The 16,312-nt window shown below is 42.9% G+C and overlaps 1 protein-coding gene across 2 annotated transcripts in view; it reads right to left on the reverse strand.

Moving 5' to 3' along the window:
- Positions 1 to 16,057, reverse strand: part of slc38a11 (solute carrier family 38 member 11) — an 85,016-nt gene extending 68,959 nt beyond the window's left edge. Inside the window, exons 1-2 of one of the 2 annotated variants that reach the window (XM_059647323.1) lie at positions 15,924 to 16,057; positions 14,562 to 14,685 (exon numbers count right to left, since the gene is read on the reverse strand). In XM_059647323.1, coding sequence (XP_059503306.1) covers positions 14,562 to 14,685 — 124 coding nt within the window. In that variant the 5' untranslated portion in view covers positions 15,924 to 16,057. Of the gene's footprint in view, positions 1 to 14,561; positions 14,686 to 15,062; positions 15,806 to 15,923 lie in introns of those variants that run through there. The other variant, XM_059647322.1, reaches the window with a different exon arrangement.
- Between the last annotated feature and the right edge of the window lie 255 nt (positions 16,058 to 16,312).

Consider the following 16,312-nt stretch of genomic DNA (forward strand, 5'->3'; position numbering starts at 1 on the left):
GTAAAGGGGAAGTACGAGATCTAGGTGTTCTTGTACATCAGTCAATGAAAGCAAGCATGCAGGTACAGCAGGCAGTGAAGAAAGTTAATGGCATGCTGGCCTTCATAACAAGAGGAATTGAGTAAAGGAGGAAAGAGGTCCTTCTGCAGCTGTACAGGGCCCTGGTGAGACCGCACCTGGAGTATTGTGTGTAGTTTCAGTCTCCAAATTTGAGGAAGGACATTCTTGCTGTTGAGGGAGTGCAGCATAGGTTCACGAGGTCAATTCCCAGAAATGGCAGGACTATCATATGTTGAAAGATTGAAGCGGCTGGGCTTGTATACACTTGAGTTTAGAAGGATGAGAGGGGATCTGATTGAGACATATAAGATTAAGGGATTGGACACTCTGGAGGCAGAAAGCATGTTTCCGCTGATGGGGGAGTCAGAGCCAGAGGACACAGTTTTAAAAATAAGGGGTAGGCCATTTAGAACAGAGTTGAGGAAAAACTTCTTCACCCAGAGAATGGTGGATATATGGAATGCTCTGCCCCAGAAGGCAGTGGAGGCCAAATCTCTGGATACTTTCAAGAGAGAGATGGACAGAGCTCTTAAAGATAGTGGAATCAAGGGTTATGGGGATAAGGCAGGAACAGGATACTGATTGTGGATGATCAGCCATGATCATAATGAATGGTGGTGTTGGCTTGATGGGCCGAATAGCCTACTCCAGCACCTATTGTCAATTGTCTATTGTCTAAAAAGACTCTGACTATCCATGCCTCTCAATTTTATACACTTCTACCAGTCCACTGCTCAGCCTCCGATTCAGTGAAGACAGTCCAAGGTCATCCAGCCTCTTCTCACACCAAATGCATTCCAAGCCAGGCAACATCACTGGTAAAGCCCTTTTGCATCCTTTTGAAGGTCTCCACATCCTTCCTATAGTGTGGTGACTATAACTGCACGCAGTGTTCCAAATGTGGCATGAACAAAGTTTTATATAGCTCAGCATAACTTGCCAACTTTTATACTCATTGCCCTGATTGATGAAGACAAGCATGCATTATAGCTTTTTAACCACCTTATCCATCTGTGTTGTTACTGTCAGCTGGCTATGAACTTGCACGTCAAGATCCCTCCATATATCAATGTTCCTAAGGTCTTATCATTTACTCCATAATTTCTTCTTGCAATTGACCTTCCAAAATGCAGCACCTCACTTTTCTAGATTAAGCTCCATCTGCCATTTCTCTGTCCAACTTTCCAACAGATCGATATCCTGCTGTAAACCTTGACAACTTGTCATTATCCACAACTCCACCAATTTTCATAAGTAAATTTGGATATGACATGAAGGTTGTCCAGATGATTAACAGTGAGAAAGAACATCTCAGGTTACATGAAAATATTAAATGTTTGGTGAGATGGACAGATGGAATTTAGCAATGAAAACTGAGAGGAGATACACTTTGGAATAAGTAACAAGACAAGGGAGCATTCAGTGAATAGCAGGACATCATGAAACTCAGAGGAACAAAAGGATCCTGGGGTGCATTTCCACAGACAGTTGAAGGCAACAGGGCAGATTAATAGCATAGTTAAGGTGGTATACAGGACACACACATTGTGGAGTAGATTGTAAGAGCAAGGATGATATTCTGGAGCTGTACAAAAACTTTGGTTAATCTACAGCTGGAGTATTGTGTGGAGTTCTGGTCACCACACTGTAGGAAGAATTGATTGTACTGTAAGGATCTAGACAGAGAGATACACCAGGATGTTGCCTGGATTGGAGCATTGTAGCAGGGAGGCTAATGCTTGTCATATCTGTGTCCTGGCTGGATCTGGTAGTGTGGCATCCTGTGGAAAAAGGACAGGCATCTTCTCCACCATCCTACCCACTAAACTGTCCAAGTCCTGTCAAAGTAGTAAGTTGTAAGCTTTGCTTTCTGTACTAGAATTGTCCAGCACTACATTATAAGGGGCAGTTTGTGATTTGCTATATCTTAAGTGCTGAGCAGTTGGACTTTGAACTTAGTGCCAACTGCATACATTCCAGAAGGTTCCAACAGTGATAAACACTTTCTCCTCTCCTGCCATGCAATTGCACAAGAAGGATGTTGAAGAGGCAGGTTGTGTGTTTAATAAGGCAGTGGAAGATAGCATGAGAACTGTCTCCAACTCATGGTGGACCATAAATCTAGAATCTCACTCATGATACTCCATGAAAGTTCAAAAATTCCACTTGCTGTCCTTGGATTTTTTTTTAAAAAATCTATAAATTAATTTTCATTTGAATTACAAACTGGACTGTGCAAGGCAGCCAAACTTATCTTTAGTAACTTACTTAGCAAAATTGCCTGCATTGCAGATTGAGACAGCATTTTTGCTTTGTAGTGAAACGTTTAAGTGGACACGAAGTACTGCTTATAAATGAAGAAAGCATTTCAGAATACCCAATGTAATTATGAGATGGAAAGCTCCTGAGTACACTAGAGATTTATGGCCACATGTCAGGAAACAGATTGAATGCGAGTTTATTCAGTTATTGTTGGTTGCCATTTTAGATGGAAACACTAGAAGAGGGTTGCTATTTATTTGAACAAAAATATTAAAAACTGCATTTGCTGGAAATCTGGAATAAAATCAGCAAATGCTACAAATATTCTATAGGCCAAGCAGTAGTTGTTGCCCATCACAGAACCCAAAGTATTATATATTTATATCCCTCTTCTCTATTTAACTGTCTTGTTATTAACATACTGGAGTCCAGAGGCCAAAAGTAAACATGCTCTCAATTGTCTTACAATATAATACTTATAATAACCTGTTTGGAGGTTCTATGTGAATTTGTTTAACTCACAACCATTATAATTAAATAAGATGAATTGAAGTATGTCAACTTATATCAACTCAAACAGCTAGACAGAACTGATTATAAACAAAGAACAAGGGTGATGTCATGTCTCTTTTGTCTCTCCTCAATTTCATTTGCAACAATACTTATAAATGCCCTCAAATCACCACAATATTTCTGCAGCTAACCTTCTACTCAATTACACTCTCACCATTAGCTCTAATGTCATTGTCCCCAGTAAAACCCACATTCTCTGCCACCTGAGTTACTCTCCTAAGAGCAATCCCTTATGGTCAATGGAGGAAACTGCTTTTGCCATTCACTGCCAAATCTAGCTGGAGAACATCATGTATTATTCAATCCTACTTTTCCCTGCTAAAACTGTTACAGAAGCAGGATCACTTTTTAAAAAAAATTTGTTCAGGAGATATGGGCTTCGTTGGCTAGAACACAATTAGTGGTCTATCCATCATTGTCCTTGAAAAGGCGGTGGTAAGAAGACTTTTCTGAACGCTGCACTCCATGGTGTCTAGGTATGCTCATAATGTCATTATGAAAGGAAGTTCCAGGAGTTTGATCCCATACAGTGAAGGAGAGGCAACGTAGCTCCATGCCCAGGTGGTCTGTGGCTTGGAGGGAACTTGTAAATGATGTTCTCATGGATCTACTATTCTTGCCCTTCTAGGTGGTAGAATTTTTAGGTGTGAAAGGTGTCAAAAGGATCCCAAGGTGAGTTGCAGCAGCGCATCATATAGGTGGTACAGACAGTTGCTACTGTGCGTCAGTAGTGAAGGGAGTAAATGTTAAAGGGGGAGGATGGTGTGCTGATCAGGTGGGCTGCTTTGTGTTGAGTTTCTCAATTGTTATTGTAACTGTATTTATCCAGGCAAGTGGATAGTATTCCATCATACTGTTAACCAGTGACTTATAGATGTTGCACAGGCACTGGAGAGATAGGAGAGGAGTTACAGCAGAATTCACAGCCTCTGGCCTGCTGTTGTAGTCACAGTATTTAGATGACTTGCCCAATTCAGTTTTTGGTCAATGTTAACCTCCAGGATGTTAGACTTATATTTAGATTTTATTGTCACGTGATCTCCACTCTGGGGTACAAGAGTACAGGGAGAAGTGTAATATGTCACACACACAGTGCCATCTTAGGCACAAAGTAGCTATGTACAAAATCTGACTTCTAGAATGAGGAAAAGTAGGGAAGTAAGTTAAAAATTTCAGCACTACAGTTTTCTTAGTATAAAAGCAGAAAAATAAAGAAATAACTTCAAAAAGTCAAACAATACAATCCATTCTTAAGTCATGGACTTGCAGACACTCCAAACTGGGTTTTTCCCCCCAAGATGATTTGCTCTCCCCTGCGCTGGGCATGTTTTGACTTCTGGGCTAAAGCCTGCCCATGCTTGCCAGCTGCCTTCACCACCGACTGCTGCTATTGACCTCCTTGACACTGCCTGCAAGGCTTTGGACCTGACCGATCACCAACGCATCACTGAACACCACAGCCACTATCCTTAGTCAATGGCTGCTGCGTTGCTCCTGCCACCATCTGTCTTGCACTGGACCCCAGCTGCTGCCATGCTACATTGCCGCGTTAGCTGCCTCGCTGCAGAGTCCCGCTTTGGACATCCATGAAGCTGCAGTTCAACTAACCGCCAGAGTTCCGGCTGGGCACACCAGCCATCTCGTGGCCAAAGTCCCCAAGCTGCTGCTATTGCTGCCACTGCCTCCGTGACCGAGTTCCCTTCAGAAGGTAAGTAGAGAAAGAAAAAAAAACTTAAGAACCGAACGATAGAAAAAAAAGCGAGAACATAAGAAAGAAAAGCAGTTGGAGCAGACTAATTCCAGTCAGCAGCGTAGCCAGGCTAACCGCCTCACAGAACATCTACGTTCTGCCCGCAAAAAAAGATAAAAAAGACCCTGAGCTTCCTGTCACCTGCCACCATCCTGTTCCCTGGCCAACATCTGTGTCAGGCTTGCTGCAGTGCTCCAGTGAAACTCAGTGCAAGCTGGAAGAACATTTTCCGCTTGGCAACCCTGCAGCCCTCTGGATAATTTTACAGCCTGAGCTCCCCCATGTCCTAGGCCCCTACTACACCCACCAGGCCTTGTTATCACAGTCTGCCATTACATACTACCTGTTGTTAGCCACCATTAGTCTCCATTAACAGCTATTCACCCTCCTAAGCAGATCGTTATCTATTCCTTTGTCTGTCCAACTACTGCTCTGAATTTGGGCTCTATTCCTACTTATTTTTTACTCCCTACCTCCATCCCCCCACCCTATATTCTGCATATAAACCAACGTTTTCCTCGCTATCATCAGTTCTGAAGAAGGATCACTAAATCGGAAACGTTAACTCTGATTTCTCTTCAGAGTTGCTGCCAGACCTGCTGACCTTTTCCAGCAACTTCTGTTTTTGTGTCTGATTTACAGCATCTGCAGTTCTGTTGGTTTTTGAGTTGTTTGATTTATCATGGTGATAGAAACATGATGAAGGATATCCTCAATGCAAAGATGAGCCCTTGTATCCTTGGGGATTATGCATTGCTCAGTCATCTACCAGTTACACCATAGACAGGATGCATCTACAACATGTAGACCGCTGAGGACAAGGTCAAGTAGGTTTTGCTCTTTCATTTGTTCTCTCACCATCTACCACAGGTCAAGTCTAGCAAGTATATCTTTTGGGATTTGACCAGTTCGGTCAGTAGTGGTGCTACCAAGGTACTTGTGGTAATGGCCATTAAAGTTCCTGCTCAGAATACATCATGTGTTCTTTGCATCTTAAATGTTTCTTCCAATTAGTGTTCAAAATGAAGGTGCACTGTTTCATCCACCAATGGTAGTGCACAGTTGGCGATAATCAGCTGGGGGTTTCCTTGTCTATGGCTGACCTGACGCCATGAGATGTCATGGGGTCCAGAGTCAATATTGGAGATGTCAAAGACAATGCCCTCTTGACTGTAGACGACTGTGCCTCCAGCTCTGTTTTGTCAGTGGGTGGTGGTGATCTTTGTGACATTGTTTGTATGATTCCATTAATATGACTATGTCAAGCTGTTGCCTGACTAGTCTGTGGGAGAACTATCCCAATTTTGGCACTTGCCCACATGTGTTAGTAAGGAGGACTTTGCTGATATAGTTTCCAATGCCTATGTCAAGTGGCACATACAGATTCCTTCATTTCTTTTGATTTGAAAGTGGTTCAACAGAATTGAGTGGATTGCTAGGGCATTTCAGGGAGCTTATCTGTGGGAGTGGAGTCATACATGGGCTAGCAGATTTCCTTTTCTAAAAAGCATTAGTGAACCAGATGGCTTTTACAGCAATGATCACTATAAAACTGGCTTTAATTTCCAGATTTCATAATTGAATTCTTATTTCACCATCAGCCTTGGTGGGCTTCAAGCAACTGTCCTCCAGAGCATTATCCTTGGTTTCTGGCTTACTAGTGTAGTGACATCACCAGTACACCAATCCCCCCGTGCTTCCCACCATGTCCCATTATTATTACATCACTTCTGAATGAAAAAGGTAATCCTAAGATTCTTTTCTCTGGCCATCTCTGAAAATTCATGTGCCTTCTCCCTTCACGCTCACTTACAACAAATGCAAAGTGCTCGAACACCTCTTCTCATGAAGCTTGAGGTGACTGTTCAATGGCTTCTGATACATATTCAGTCCTTGTTCTTGACCGCTAAGCAAAATTTATTTCAATATTCACCACTGCCCCCCTGCCCTAGTATGAACACAAATTATTCTCTAGTCACTCTCTTAGGAACCATCATGCAGTGTTCATGAGGTCCACCTCTTGCTCTCAGTCTATTCTCACTAAACTGCTGAGCAAACTGACACTGTAAATTAATGATAATAAAATGTGAGGCTGGATGAACACAGCAGGCCAAGCAGCATCTCAGGAGCACAAAAGCTGACGTTTCGGGCCTAGACCCTTCATCAGAGAGGGGGAGGGAGTGAGGGTTCTGGAATAAATAGGGAGAGAGGGGGAGGCGGACCGAAGATGGAGAGAAAAGAAGATAGGTGGAGAGGAGAGTATAGGTGGGGAGGTAGGGAGGGGATAGGTCAGTCCAGGGAAGACGGACAGGTCAAGGAGGTGGGATGAGGTTAGTAGGTAGATGGGGGTGCAGCTTGGGGTGGGAGGAAGGGATGGGTGAGAGAAAGAACAGGTTAGGGAGGCAGAGACAGGTTGGACTGGTTTTGGGATGCAGTGGGTGGAGGGGAAGAGCTGGACTGGTTGTGTGGTGCAGTGGGGGGAGGGGAAGAGCTGGGCTGGTTTAGGGATGCAGTTGGGGAAGGGGAGATTTTGAAACTGGTGAAATCCACATTGATACCATTAGGCTGCAGGGTTCCCAGGCGGAATATGAGTTGCTGTTCCTGCAACCTTCGGGTGGCATCATTGTGGCACTGCAGGAGGCCCATGATGGACATGTCATCTAAAGAATGGGAGGGGGAGTGGAAATGGTTTGCGACTGGGAGGTGCAGTTGTTTGTTGCGAACTGAGCGGAGGTGTTCTGCAAAGCGGTCTCCAAGCCTCCGCTTGGTTTCCCCAATGTAGAGGAAGCCACACCGGGTACAGTGGATGCAGTATACCACACTGGCAGATGTGCAGGTGAACCTCTGCTTAATGTGGAATGTCATCTTGGGGCCCGGGATAGGGGTGAGGGAGGAGGTGTGGGGGCAAGTGTAGCATTTCCTGCGGTTGCAGGGGAAGGTGCCGGGTGTGGTGGGGTTGGAGGGCAGTGTGGAGCGAACAAGGGAGTCACGGAGAGAGTGGTCTCTCCGAAAAGCAGACAGGGGTGGGGATGGAAAAATGTCTTGGGTGGTGGGGTCGGATTGTAGATGGCGGAAGTGTCGGAGGATGATGCGTTGTATCCAGAGGTTGGTGGGGTGGTGTGTGAGAACGAGGGGGATCCTCTTTGGGCGGTTGTGGCGGGGGCGGGGTGTGAGGGTTGTGTTGCGGGAAATACGGGAGACGCGGTCAAGGGCGTTCTCGATCACTGTGGGGGGAAAGTAGCCCTTGACCGCGTCTCCCGTATTTCCCGCAACACATCCCTCACACCCCGCCCCCGCCACAACCGCCCAAAGAGGATCCCCCTCGTTCTCACACACCACCCCACCAACCTCTGGATACAACGCATCATCCTCCGACACTTCCGCCATCTACAATCCGACCCCACCACCCAAGACATTTTTCCATCCCCACCCCTGTCTGCTTTTCGGAGAGACCACTCTCTCCGTGACTCCCTTGTTCGCTCCACACTGCCCTCCAACCCCACCACACCCGGCACTTTCCCCTGCAACCGCAGGAAATGCTACACTTGCCCCCACACCTCCTCCCTCACCCCTATCCCGGGCCCCAAGATGACATTCCACATTAAGCAGAGGTTCACCTGCACATCTGCCAGTGTGGTATACTGCATCCACTGTACCCGGTGTGGCTTCCTCTACATTGGGGAAACCAAGCGGAGGCTTGGAGACCGCTTTGCAGAACACCTCCGCTCAGTTCGCAACAAACAACTGCACCTCCCAGTCGCAAACCATTTCCACTCCCCCTCCCATTCTTTAGATGACATGTCCATCATGGGCCTCCTGCAGTGCCACAATGATGCCACCCGAAGGTTGCAGGAACAGCAACTCATATTCCGCCTGGGAAACCTGCAGCCATATGGTATCAATGTGGACTTCACCAGTTTCAAAATCTCCCCTTCCCCAACTGCATCCCTAAACCAGCCCAGCTCTTCCCCTCCACCCACTGCATCCCAAAACCAGTCCAACCTGTTTCTGCCTCCCTAACCGGTTCTTCCTCTCACCCATCCCTTCCTCCCACCCCAAGCCACACCCCCATCTACCTACTAACCTCATCCCACCTCCTTGACCTGTCCGTCTTCCCTGGACTGACCTATCCCCTCCCCACCTATACTCTCTCCACCTATCTTCTTTTCTCTCCATCTTCGGTCCGCCTCCCCTCTCTCCCTATTTATTCCAGAACCCTCACCCCATCCCCATCTCTGATGAAGGGTCTAGGCCCGAAACTTCAGCGTTTGTGCTCCTGAGATGCTGCTTGGCCTGCTGTGTTCATCCAGCCTCACATTTTATTATCTTGGATTCTCCAGCATCTGCAGTTCCCATTATCTCTGACACTGTAAATTGCTGCCTGCCCTCAGGCACAGTCCCGATCACTTTTACATATACTACCATCACACACTCTCCTTCCTAAACACCTAACCTTAACTGATTTTCAATCTCCTTTTCCTACTCAAAATCTTCAAACATTTGATCATATCAAAAATCTGTGCCCACTTTCCCCACAGGTCCTCATTTTACTATCTGTGGTCAGGTTTCTGAAAAAGCAATTGTATTCAGTGTCATAAAAGCTACCGTATTTCATTTGACCATGGTGTACCAGCTCTGCTCATCTTTTGATTTATCTGCAGTCTGAAAGAGCAGACACAATCTTCTTCAACATACACTCACCTGTTCAGCTAATTGTGCCTTGGGGTGTTCAGAGGATGTATATAAATGCAATTGTTGTTTTATGAAGTTGCAGAAGTGTAAGTGAATGCATTTATATGTAAATGATCACTGTACACATGCCAATTTAACACAGAACATAGAACAGTACAGCACAATACAGGCCCTTCAGCCCACAATGTTATGCCGACCTATTATCCTACTAAGCTCAAACTACCCTGCATACCCTACATTTTACTATCCTCCATGTGCCGACCCAAGAGTTGCTTAAAAGTCTCTAAAGTATCTGACTTCACTACCACTGCCAGCAGTGCACTCCACATGCCCACCTCTGTGTGAAGAACCTACCTCTGACATCTCCCCATAACTTTCTCCAACCACCTTAAAATTATGCCCCCTCATAACAGTCATTTCCGCCCTGGGAAAAATGTCTCTGGTTATCAACAATATTTATGCCTCTCATCACCTTGCAAACCTGTATCAAGTCACCTCTCATCTTCTTTGTTCCAATGAAACAAGCCCTAGCTCCCTCAACCTTTCCACATAAGACCTGCCCTCCAGCCCAGGTAGCATCCTGGTAAATCTCCTGTGTACCCTCTCTAAAGCTTCCACATCTTTCCTATAAATGAGATGACCAGAACTGAACACAATATTCCAAGTGTGGTATAACCAGGGTTTTATAGAGCTGCAGCCTAACTTTGCAGCTCTTAAACCCAATTCTCCTGCCAATGAAAGCGAACACACCTTCTTCACAGCCCTATCAACTTAGGTAGCAACTTTGAGAGATCTATGGACATGGACCCCAAGATCCCTCTGTTTCTCCACACTGCCAAGAATCATGCCGTTAATCCTTTATTTTGCATTTAAATTTGACCTTCAATATGAATCACTTCACACTTTTCTCAGTTGAATTCCATCCGCCATTTCTTTGCCCAACTCTGCATCCTGTCAATGTCCCACTGCAACCTACAACAGTCCTCCATGCTGTCCACAACTGCACTAACCTTCATGTCATCAAAAAACTTACTAACCCACCCTTCCGCTTCCTCATCCAAGTCATTTATAAAGATCACAAAAGAGCAGAGATCTCAAAACAGATCCCTGTGGAAATGGTCATCATTAAGAAGAATAAAAGGGCTGGACGAACAAAAGCAAAAGTTGCTGGAAAAGTTCAGCAGGTCTGGCAGCACTTGTGAAAAAGAAGAAGAGTTAAATTTCTGGTCTGGTGACCCTTCCTCAGAACTAGCAGAACACCCAGCTGGGTGAAATTGGGAACAGGAAAGTATTGCGAATTACATGTCTGATAATGTTAAGTGCATTGGAGATCATGATATCCTGTCTCAATTCAGAATGTGCTTATGTTTTGAGGCAAGTTCATGAAAGTGTATAATGTGTAGTAAACCTTCACAGATTACTTAACCAATATGTATGCAGAAGAGAGGGAAATTTCCAAAGATAAAAAGGGCTTCAAACAATTGTAGAAATGAAAAAAGCTAGCTGGAATGTACAATATTAATCGTGTGTTGATTAGGATTGGCAACAAGTGATAACCCACTCATATGCATTATGCATAAGTAATGTGGTGAATTGACAACTCAATGCTAAATGACGCATACCTAATGTGCACGAATATATCAGTCAGGTACATGGCTTACAGCACAAATTTTTTTGAGAAAAAAACTGAAATCTGCTATCATTTTTTAATTAGCTTTTACGACCTGTTTGATTCTCTTGTCTTTTTGTTCACAGAACAGAAAATAATCTTTGCTGAACATATCCAACTTGAAACATGCAAATTTTATGAATAATTTGATTTTAACTGAATAAGAAGTATTAAAAAGAAGGAGCTCAAGTATAATTTATAATCTGGGAAACAACATGCTAAAGGCTGAACTCTGCAATGCTATGGGTAAGAGATCCAAACAAAGCTCAGCAGGTTTGTCATATTCAATGGTGAAGAGAGATGGACAATTAGTTAGTCACAGAAGAAGGACGCTTTGTGAATATCCACATCCTCAGTGATGGTACAACTTAACATATTAATCTAAAGACTAAACTGAAACATTGTCATTCATGTTCAACATGAATAATTACGTTAATTTTTTTGTCTCAGTCACTTTCTCTGGCATCTACACATGTTGAAAATTGACCAGGTAGGTTCTGGTCACAAACAGCAGATTGCATCCAACTTGACCATTTACTGTACCATTTATTGCCAACTATATAGTGGGAAAAGAGTAATCAACAATGCTATTAAGTGGCATTTACCAATAATCTCTCTAATGGGAGAGCAGCAGTATGGTCCTCTGGGAGTATGGCGACTTTATTTTTTTAACCAATAACCTAGTCATTAATGTACAGTTCTGGTTCCAGAAAAAGCATGCAACACCAGAACTTGTGTTTTGGTCCAAAAGTTAACACAAGAGCTAAGTACCAGAAAAAAAATGTGCACAATTCCCATTAATATCAAACCTACACTTAAATGAATGTGGTACTATTGTAAACTAATGCGGAGTCAAGGCAAAACATGCCACTCACTACACTTGTACCTGGTACAAAGGAAGATAACTATTGTTGCTGGATGCCAAATGCCAAATATCCTTGATCCAAGAAACACAGTGGGATTTCCACAAGCCAGCAGCTTAAGAACAACAATTATCTTCAATTTCATCAATGATCGTCTCCCCAGTATGGGACAGGAATTATGCTACTAATGGATGATTTCCATTCAAAATGTTTCATGTATTGAAGCAGTCCATAGGCACACAAAACAAAACCTGACCTTTGCAGACTCAGGCTGAAAGATTTATGCCACACAACAGCTAGACAACAATCATTTCCAAAAACAGACAGTGCCTTACAACCATGCTTGATATTCAATGGCATTACCACAATTGAATTGTCTCCATCAACATTTTGAGCATCAATGAAATTCAATACGAGCATTCAGTTTATATAACATTACTACTAGAGCAAATCAAAATGCATTATTTTGTAATTGTGTCCTGCCGTTGTAAAGCTTCCCCACTGCCTACAATATACAAATTGTACAGGGTATCGTAGTCCACAACATCCTGGCTAAAACTCTCTCAACTTTAGGGAACCTGCCTACAATCCTAATGTTGCCCCAGAGCATTTAAAGATGTAGGCAAAAAATTGACTTAACAGAATTTGCCTACACTTATCGAGGAAGAAATTCCCACCTTAGAATGCTGCCTGCCAAACAGTCGGACCAAAATCTGGGAACTCCCTCTCTAACAGCATTGTGGGTGTCGCTAAAGCATTGAGAGCAGGTGCTCAAAAGAAAAAGCAACTAACCACCATCTCATTTGGTGATAAGGGATTGGAAATAAATGTTGGCCTCACTACCAATGATCCATATTCCATGAACTTTTTTTAAAAAAGTCTAACAGCACCAATCAGGATTAGTGGCCACAGCATTCAAATCTACTGGCAGATAAGCATAAAATCCAGACTTGTAATTGTTATTGGAGATAATGGGAACTGCAGATGCTGGAGAATTCCAAGATAATAAAATGTGAGGCTGGATGAACACAGCAGGCCAAGCAGCATCTCAGGAGCACAAAAGCTGACGTTTCGGGCCTAGACCCTTGGATAACTGTAGTTGCAAAAGTATTCAAGCAACTTGATGCCATACTGATGAAAACAGTCCGTCTATTTGACATCCCATGCAGGAGTTCAAATACTTTCCCCCCCAATTGAATGCACTCACGGTTACAACATGTTCTGCCTGCAGAATGCACTATAGCATGTCATCGAAGCTTCTTTGAGACGAAATCAGAAACTTCACTAGAAGAATGGAAGTAGCAGGTACATGTGAAGACCATTACCTCGGAGACATTCACCATCTTGACTTGGCTATGCATCAGCATTCCCTCCTATTGTTGAGTTAAAATCCTGGAGCTTCCCACCTAATGATATTCTGGGAGCTCTTTTACCAGATTTGATGATGATGATGACCTGAATTTGTCCTCAAATCCAAATTCCCACATACCCCTGAGTTTTGATCCCTATGAATTGGTGAAGTGTTTCCTCAACAGTAATCTGAACAATAAAAAACATTGGAAGATTAACATTACCTATTGAATTGATCATTTATTTAGTCTTCCACCTAAAATGGATGTAAGTATATAATGGCTTGCCCCAAGCATTGCTATAAGAACCAGTATTCGTTTTGATACTTACTGATTTTGAAGTAAATTTCTAAAGGAAATTGGACATGTACTTGATAAAATAAGAATTGCGTACAAACAGGGGAAAATCAAAGATTTCAATAGATTTGAAAACATTTCAAACAGGCATAATCTGTGATATGATAAACTGGTAATGCATACCATATTACCCATCTTTCCTGTTACTGTGCTTTATTACAATTATTCAATGAACTACCCACTCCACTACTTTCTGTAAGCCTGTTTGCTTTCAAATACTTATCCAGTTTTCACTTAAATTTGAAGACTGATTTGTTTGCATTGCTCCTTCCCGCATTTCATTCCAAATCACAATGACTTGCTGTGTTAGAAAAATGCTTCTTCCTTGCACCTTAAGTTCTTTTGTTCTAAGGTATGGTGCCTGAAATGGAACACATTTCTGCAGTTGAGGCTTAGCCAGAATTTTACAGTGGTCTAACATAGTCTCCTTTCTTTTTCTAAATCTCTGCCTCCAATACTAAATCCAGTAATTTTCAGCTGGTTTTATTAGAAATATTAAAAAATAAAAGTTTTAGAAAACACTGTTTGAAAATGAACTTGCTAGTCGAACTGGAGCTCCAGTTTTAAGTATACAAGGTAGGTCAAGAGCAGTGTGCATCGTTCACAACCAGTTTCTAAGCTCTTTGGATTTTGAAATTCTATCATTTAACTAATACTGACATACCTCTCTATTCTTACTACGTACAGTAATTAATATTCTCCTGCTTTTTTCACATTAGCTAACAAATCTTTTTCTGCAATATTTCCCATCTTATCCCTTCGCATTAATCCGCTGAAACCTCAAAGCTCACTTTGGACTTTTAAAATAAAGACAGAAGGTATAAATTATTGATTTTGGAATTTCCGTGGCATTGTTTGCTGAGCATTAAACTCCTAGTGCCGATGACTGACTCCTGGCAAAGCGACATTCAGATGGGGGTTGTCAACAATTGGCATGAATAGATTTTAATGAATGTAGAACTAAAATAAATAACACGCGTATTTACCAATGATCCCGGAGCCTATGATAGAGTTTATTACATTGAAGCTGGCTGATGAAAGGTTGCTTTTCTCCCCTTCTGTCGTGCTCTCGTCGCAAACCAATGCTCTTTTATCTTCGACATCGACCATCTGTAAAGAGCGATGCGCAAAATGCCTCAGTCACTGAATAATTAATTACGGTAAATTCAATTTCTATACACTTGTTTGCACGTTTTAACCAAGGAACTACACTTTCTAAAAAGGCAGTTAGACGAACATTGGGAACATTTCAATTATGCTGTTCAAGAACAACTGCATTCTGTCATATTTTACTCACTGCTTTGCATTTTAATTTGTCTCTGCAGAGTAGACCAACAGTCGCGAAAGTATTCAGTTCTAAGCTGACATACCGAGTTTTTCTCCGTAAACTTTTATTTCAATTCAATACCATGGTTTAATGTTGCTCTATGTTGATCTTATCAGCTGCAATTGAAGGGAATGTGCTGGGGGGAAAATGCTCCTCTTACCTCTCCGTAGCTTTCCTGCATCTGTTTATTTTCATCTTCCATGCTCAGGACCTCCATCAAGAAAGTAAAAATGGTTTTGTGATTTGTTTATAGTTTGAGATGTTGTGAAATTCAAGCTCGTGTTTGAAACGGCTGCACTCGAAGTTTCCTATGGATCTCAAAGGAAAGCCTTTTAAGGAAGTCCAACTCCTCCTTTATCCGCCCCCTCTAAGCGGACGCTGCCATCCGGCCGAGAGTGAGGGATTCAATGTAAAACTTCCAACCTCATAATTTCAAAAGACCGAACAGTGCAACTATGCTGTTTCATAAAGTACCATCCAAAATTATTATGCAGCAGTAATATTTCTTCCGACACAGAGGTTAGCTCGACTCTGATGCTCGAATACTGATTACGAAGTTAACACCACCTCCATCAGTTGTGAACATTGCAATCCTTTTTCGCCCAAATGTAATTATTTTGTAGTCAATCACGTTCGAAACAGCTATTTTTGTTTGAGTAGGACGATCTCCAGGATCTGGGCCGATTCTAAATTATGAGCCTAAAAACGGAGTTATGTGTCTGGTCGCAGCGTTTTATGTATTTCAATTAGAACTGGAAACTACATTAGATGTTAACTACAAAGTCCCTGCTAGCTTTTAGGACTTCCCGAAACAGTCCGGCATAAATGTGAGCAAGGTGCCAGTGAGCCGCCGCAGAGTGGTACCATACATACTGTACTCTTTTCACCAGCTGATTGCCATATATTCGAAATAGCACACAGCGCCAGGTTAACGGAAACTGTCAGCATTTATACAGTAGGGAGCGGAGAGAATTAGTCACACGGTATGTGATTTAAAATACGCCCAGCTCTTAATAATTACCGGTTACAATATGACAGGCAGCTAAGATGAGACTGTGCATATTAGCGTCGTTGCATAACTGCTGCTGATGCGAATCCGTCTGCAGCTGTGACTCCTTAGTGTGGTCTTGTGAAGTTGTGGACTGCGCGGCCGATGATAGTTTATGTTGGGGCTGCTGCGTACGGTTGTTCCCAGGTGATCTATATCGTAGATGCAGCTTCAAGATGTGAATGTTATATAATTATGGCTGTCGTGACAGATTTTGTATGTGTGTGTGTGTGTGTGCGCATTTGCATTGTTTCTGCCCTTGGTATTTACATGATTCATGACCTGAAACATTCACTCTGTTTCTCTCTCTCCAAGGATGCTGTGTATTTCCAAAATTTTCAATGTACAGGCGTAATTGCTGC

Source organism: Stegostoma tigrinum, chromosome 7 (genome assembly GCF_030684315.1).
Source record: "Stegostoma tigrinum isolate sSteTig4 chromosome 7, sSteTig4.hap1, whole genome shotgun sequence".
NCBI lineage: Eukaryota > Metazoa > Chordata > Chondrichthyes > Orectolobiformes > Stegostomatidae > Stegostoma > Stegostoma tigrinum.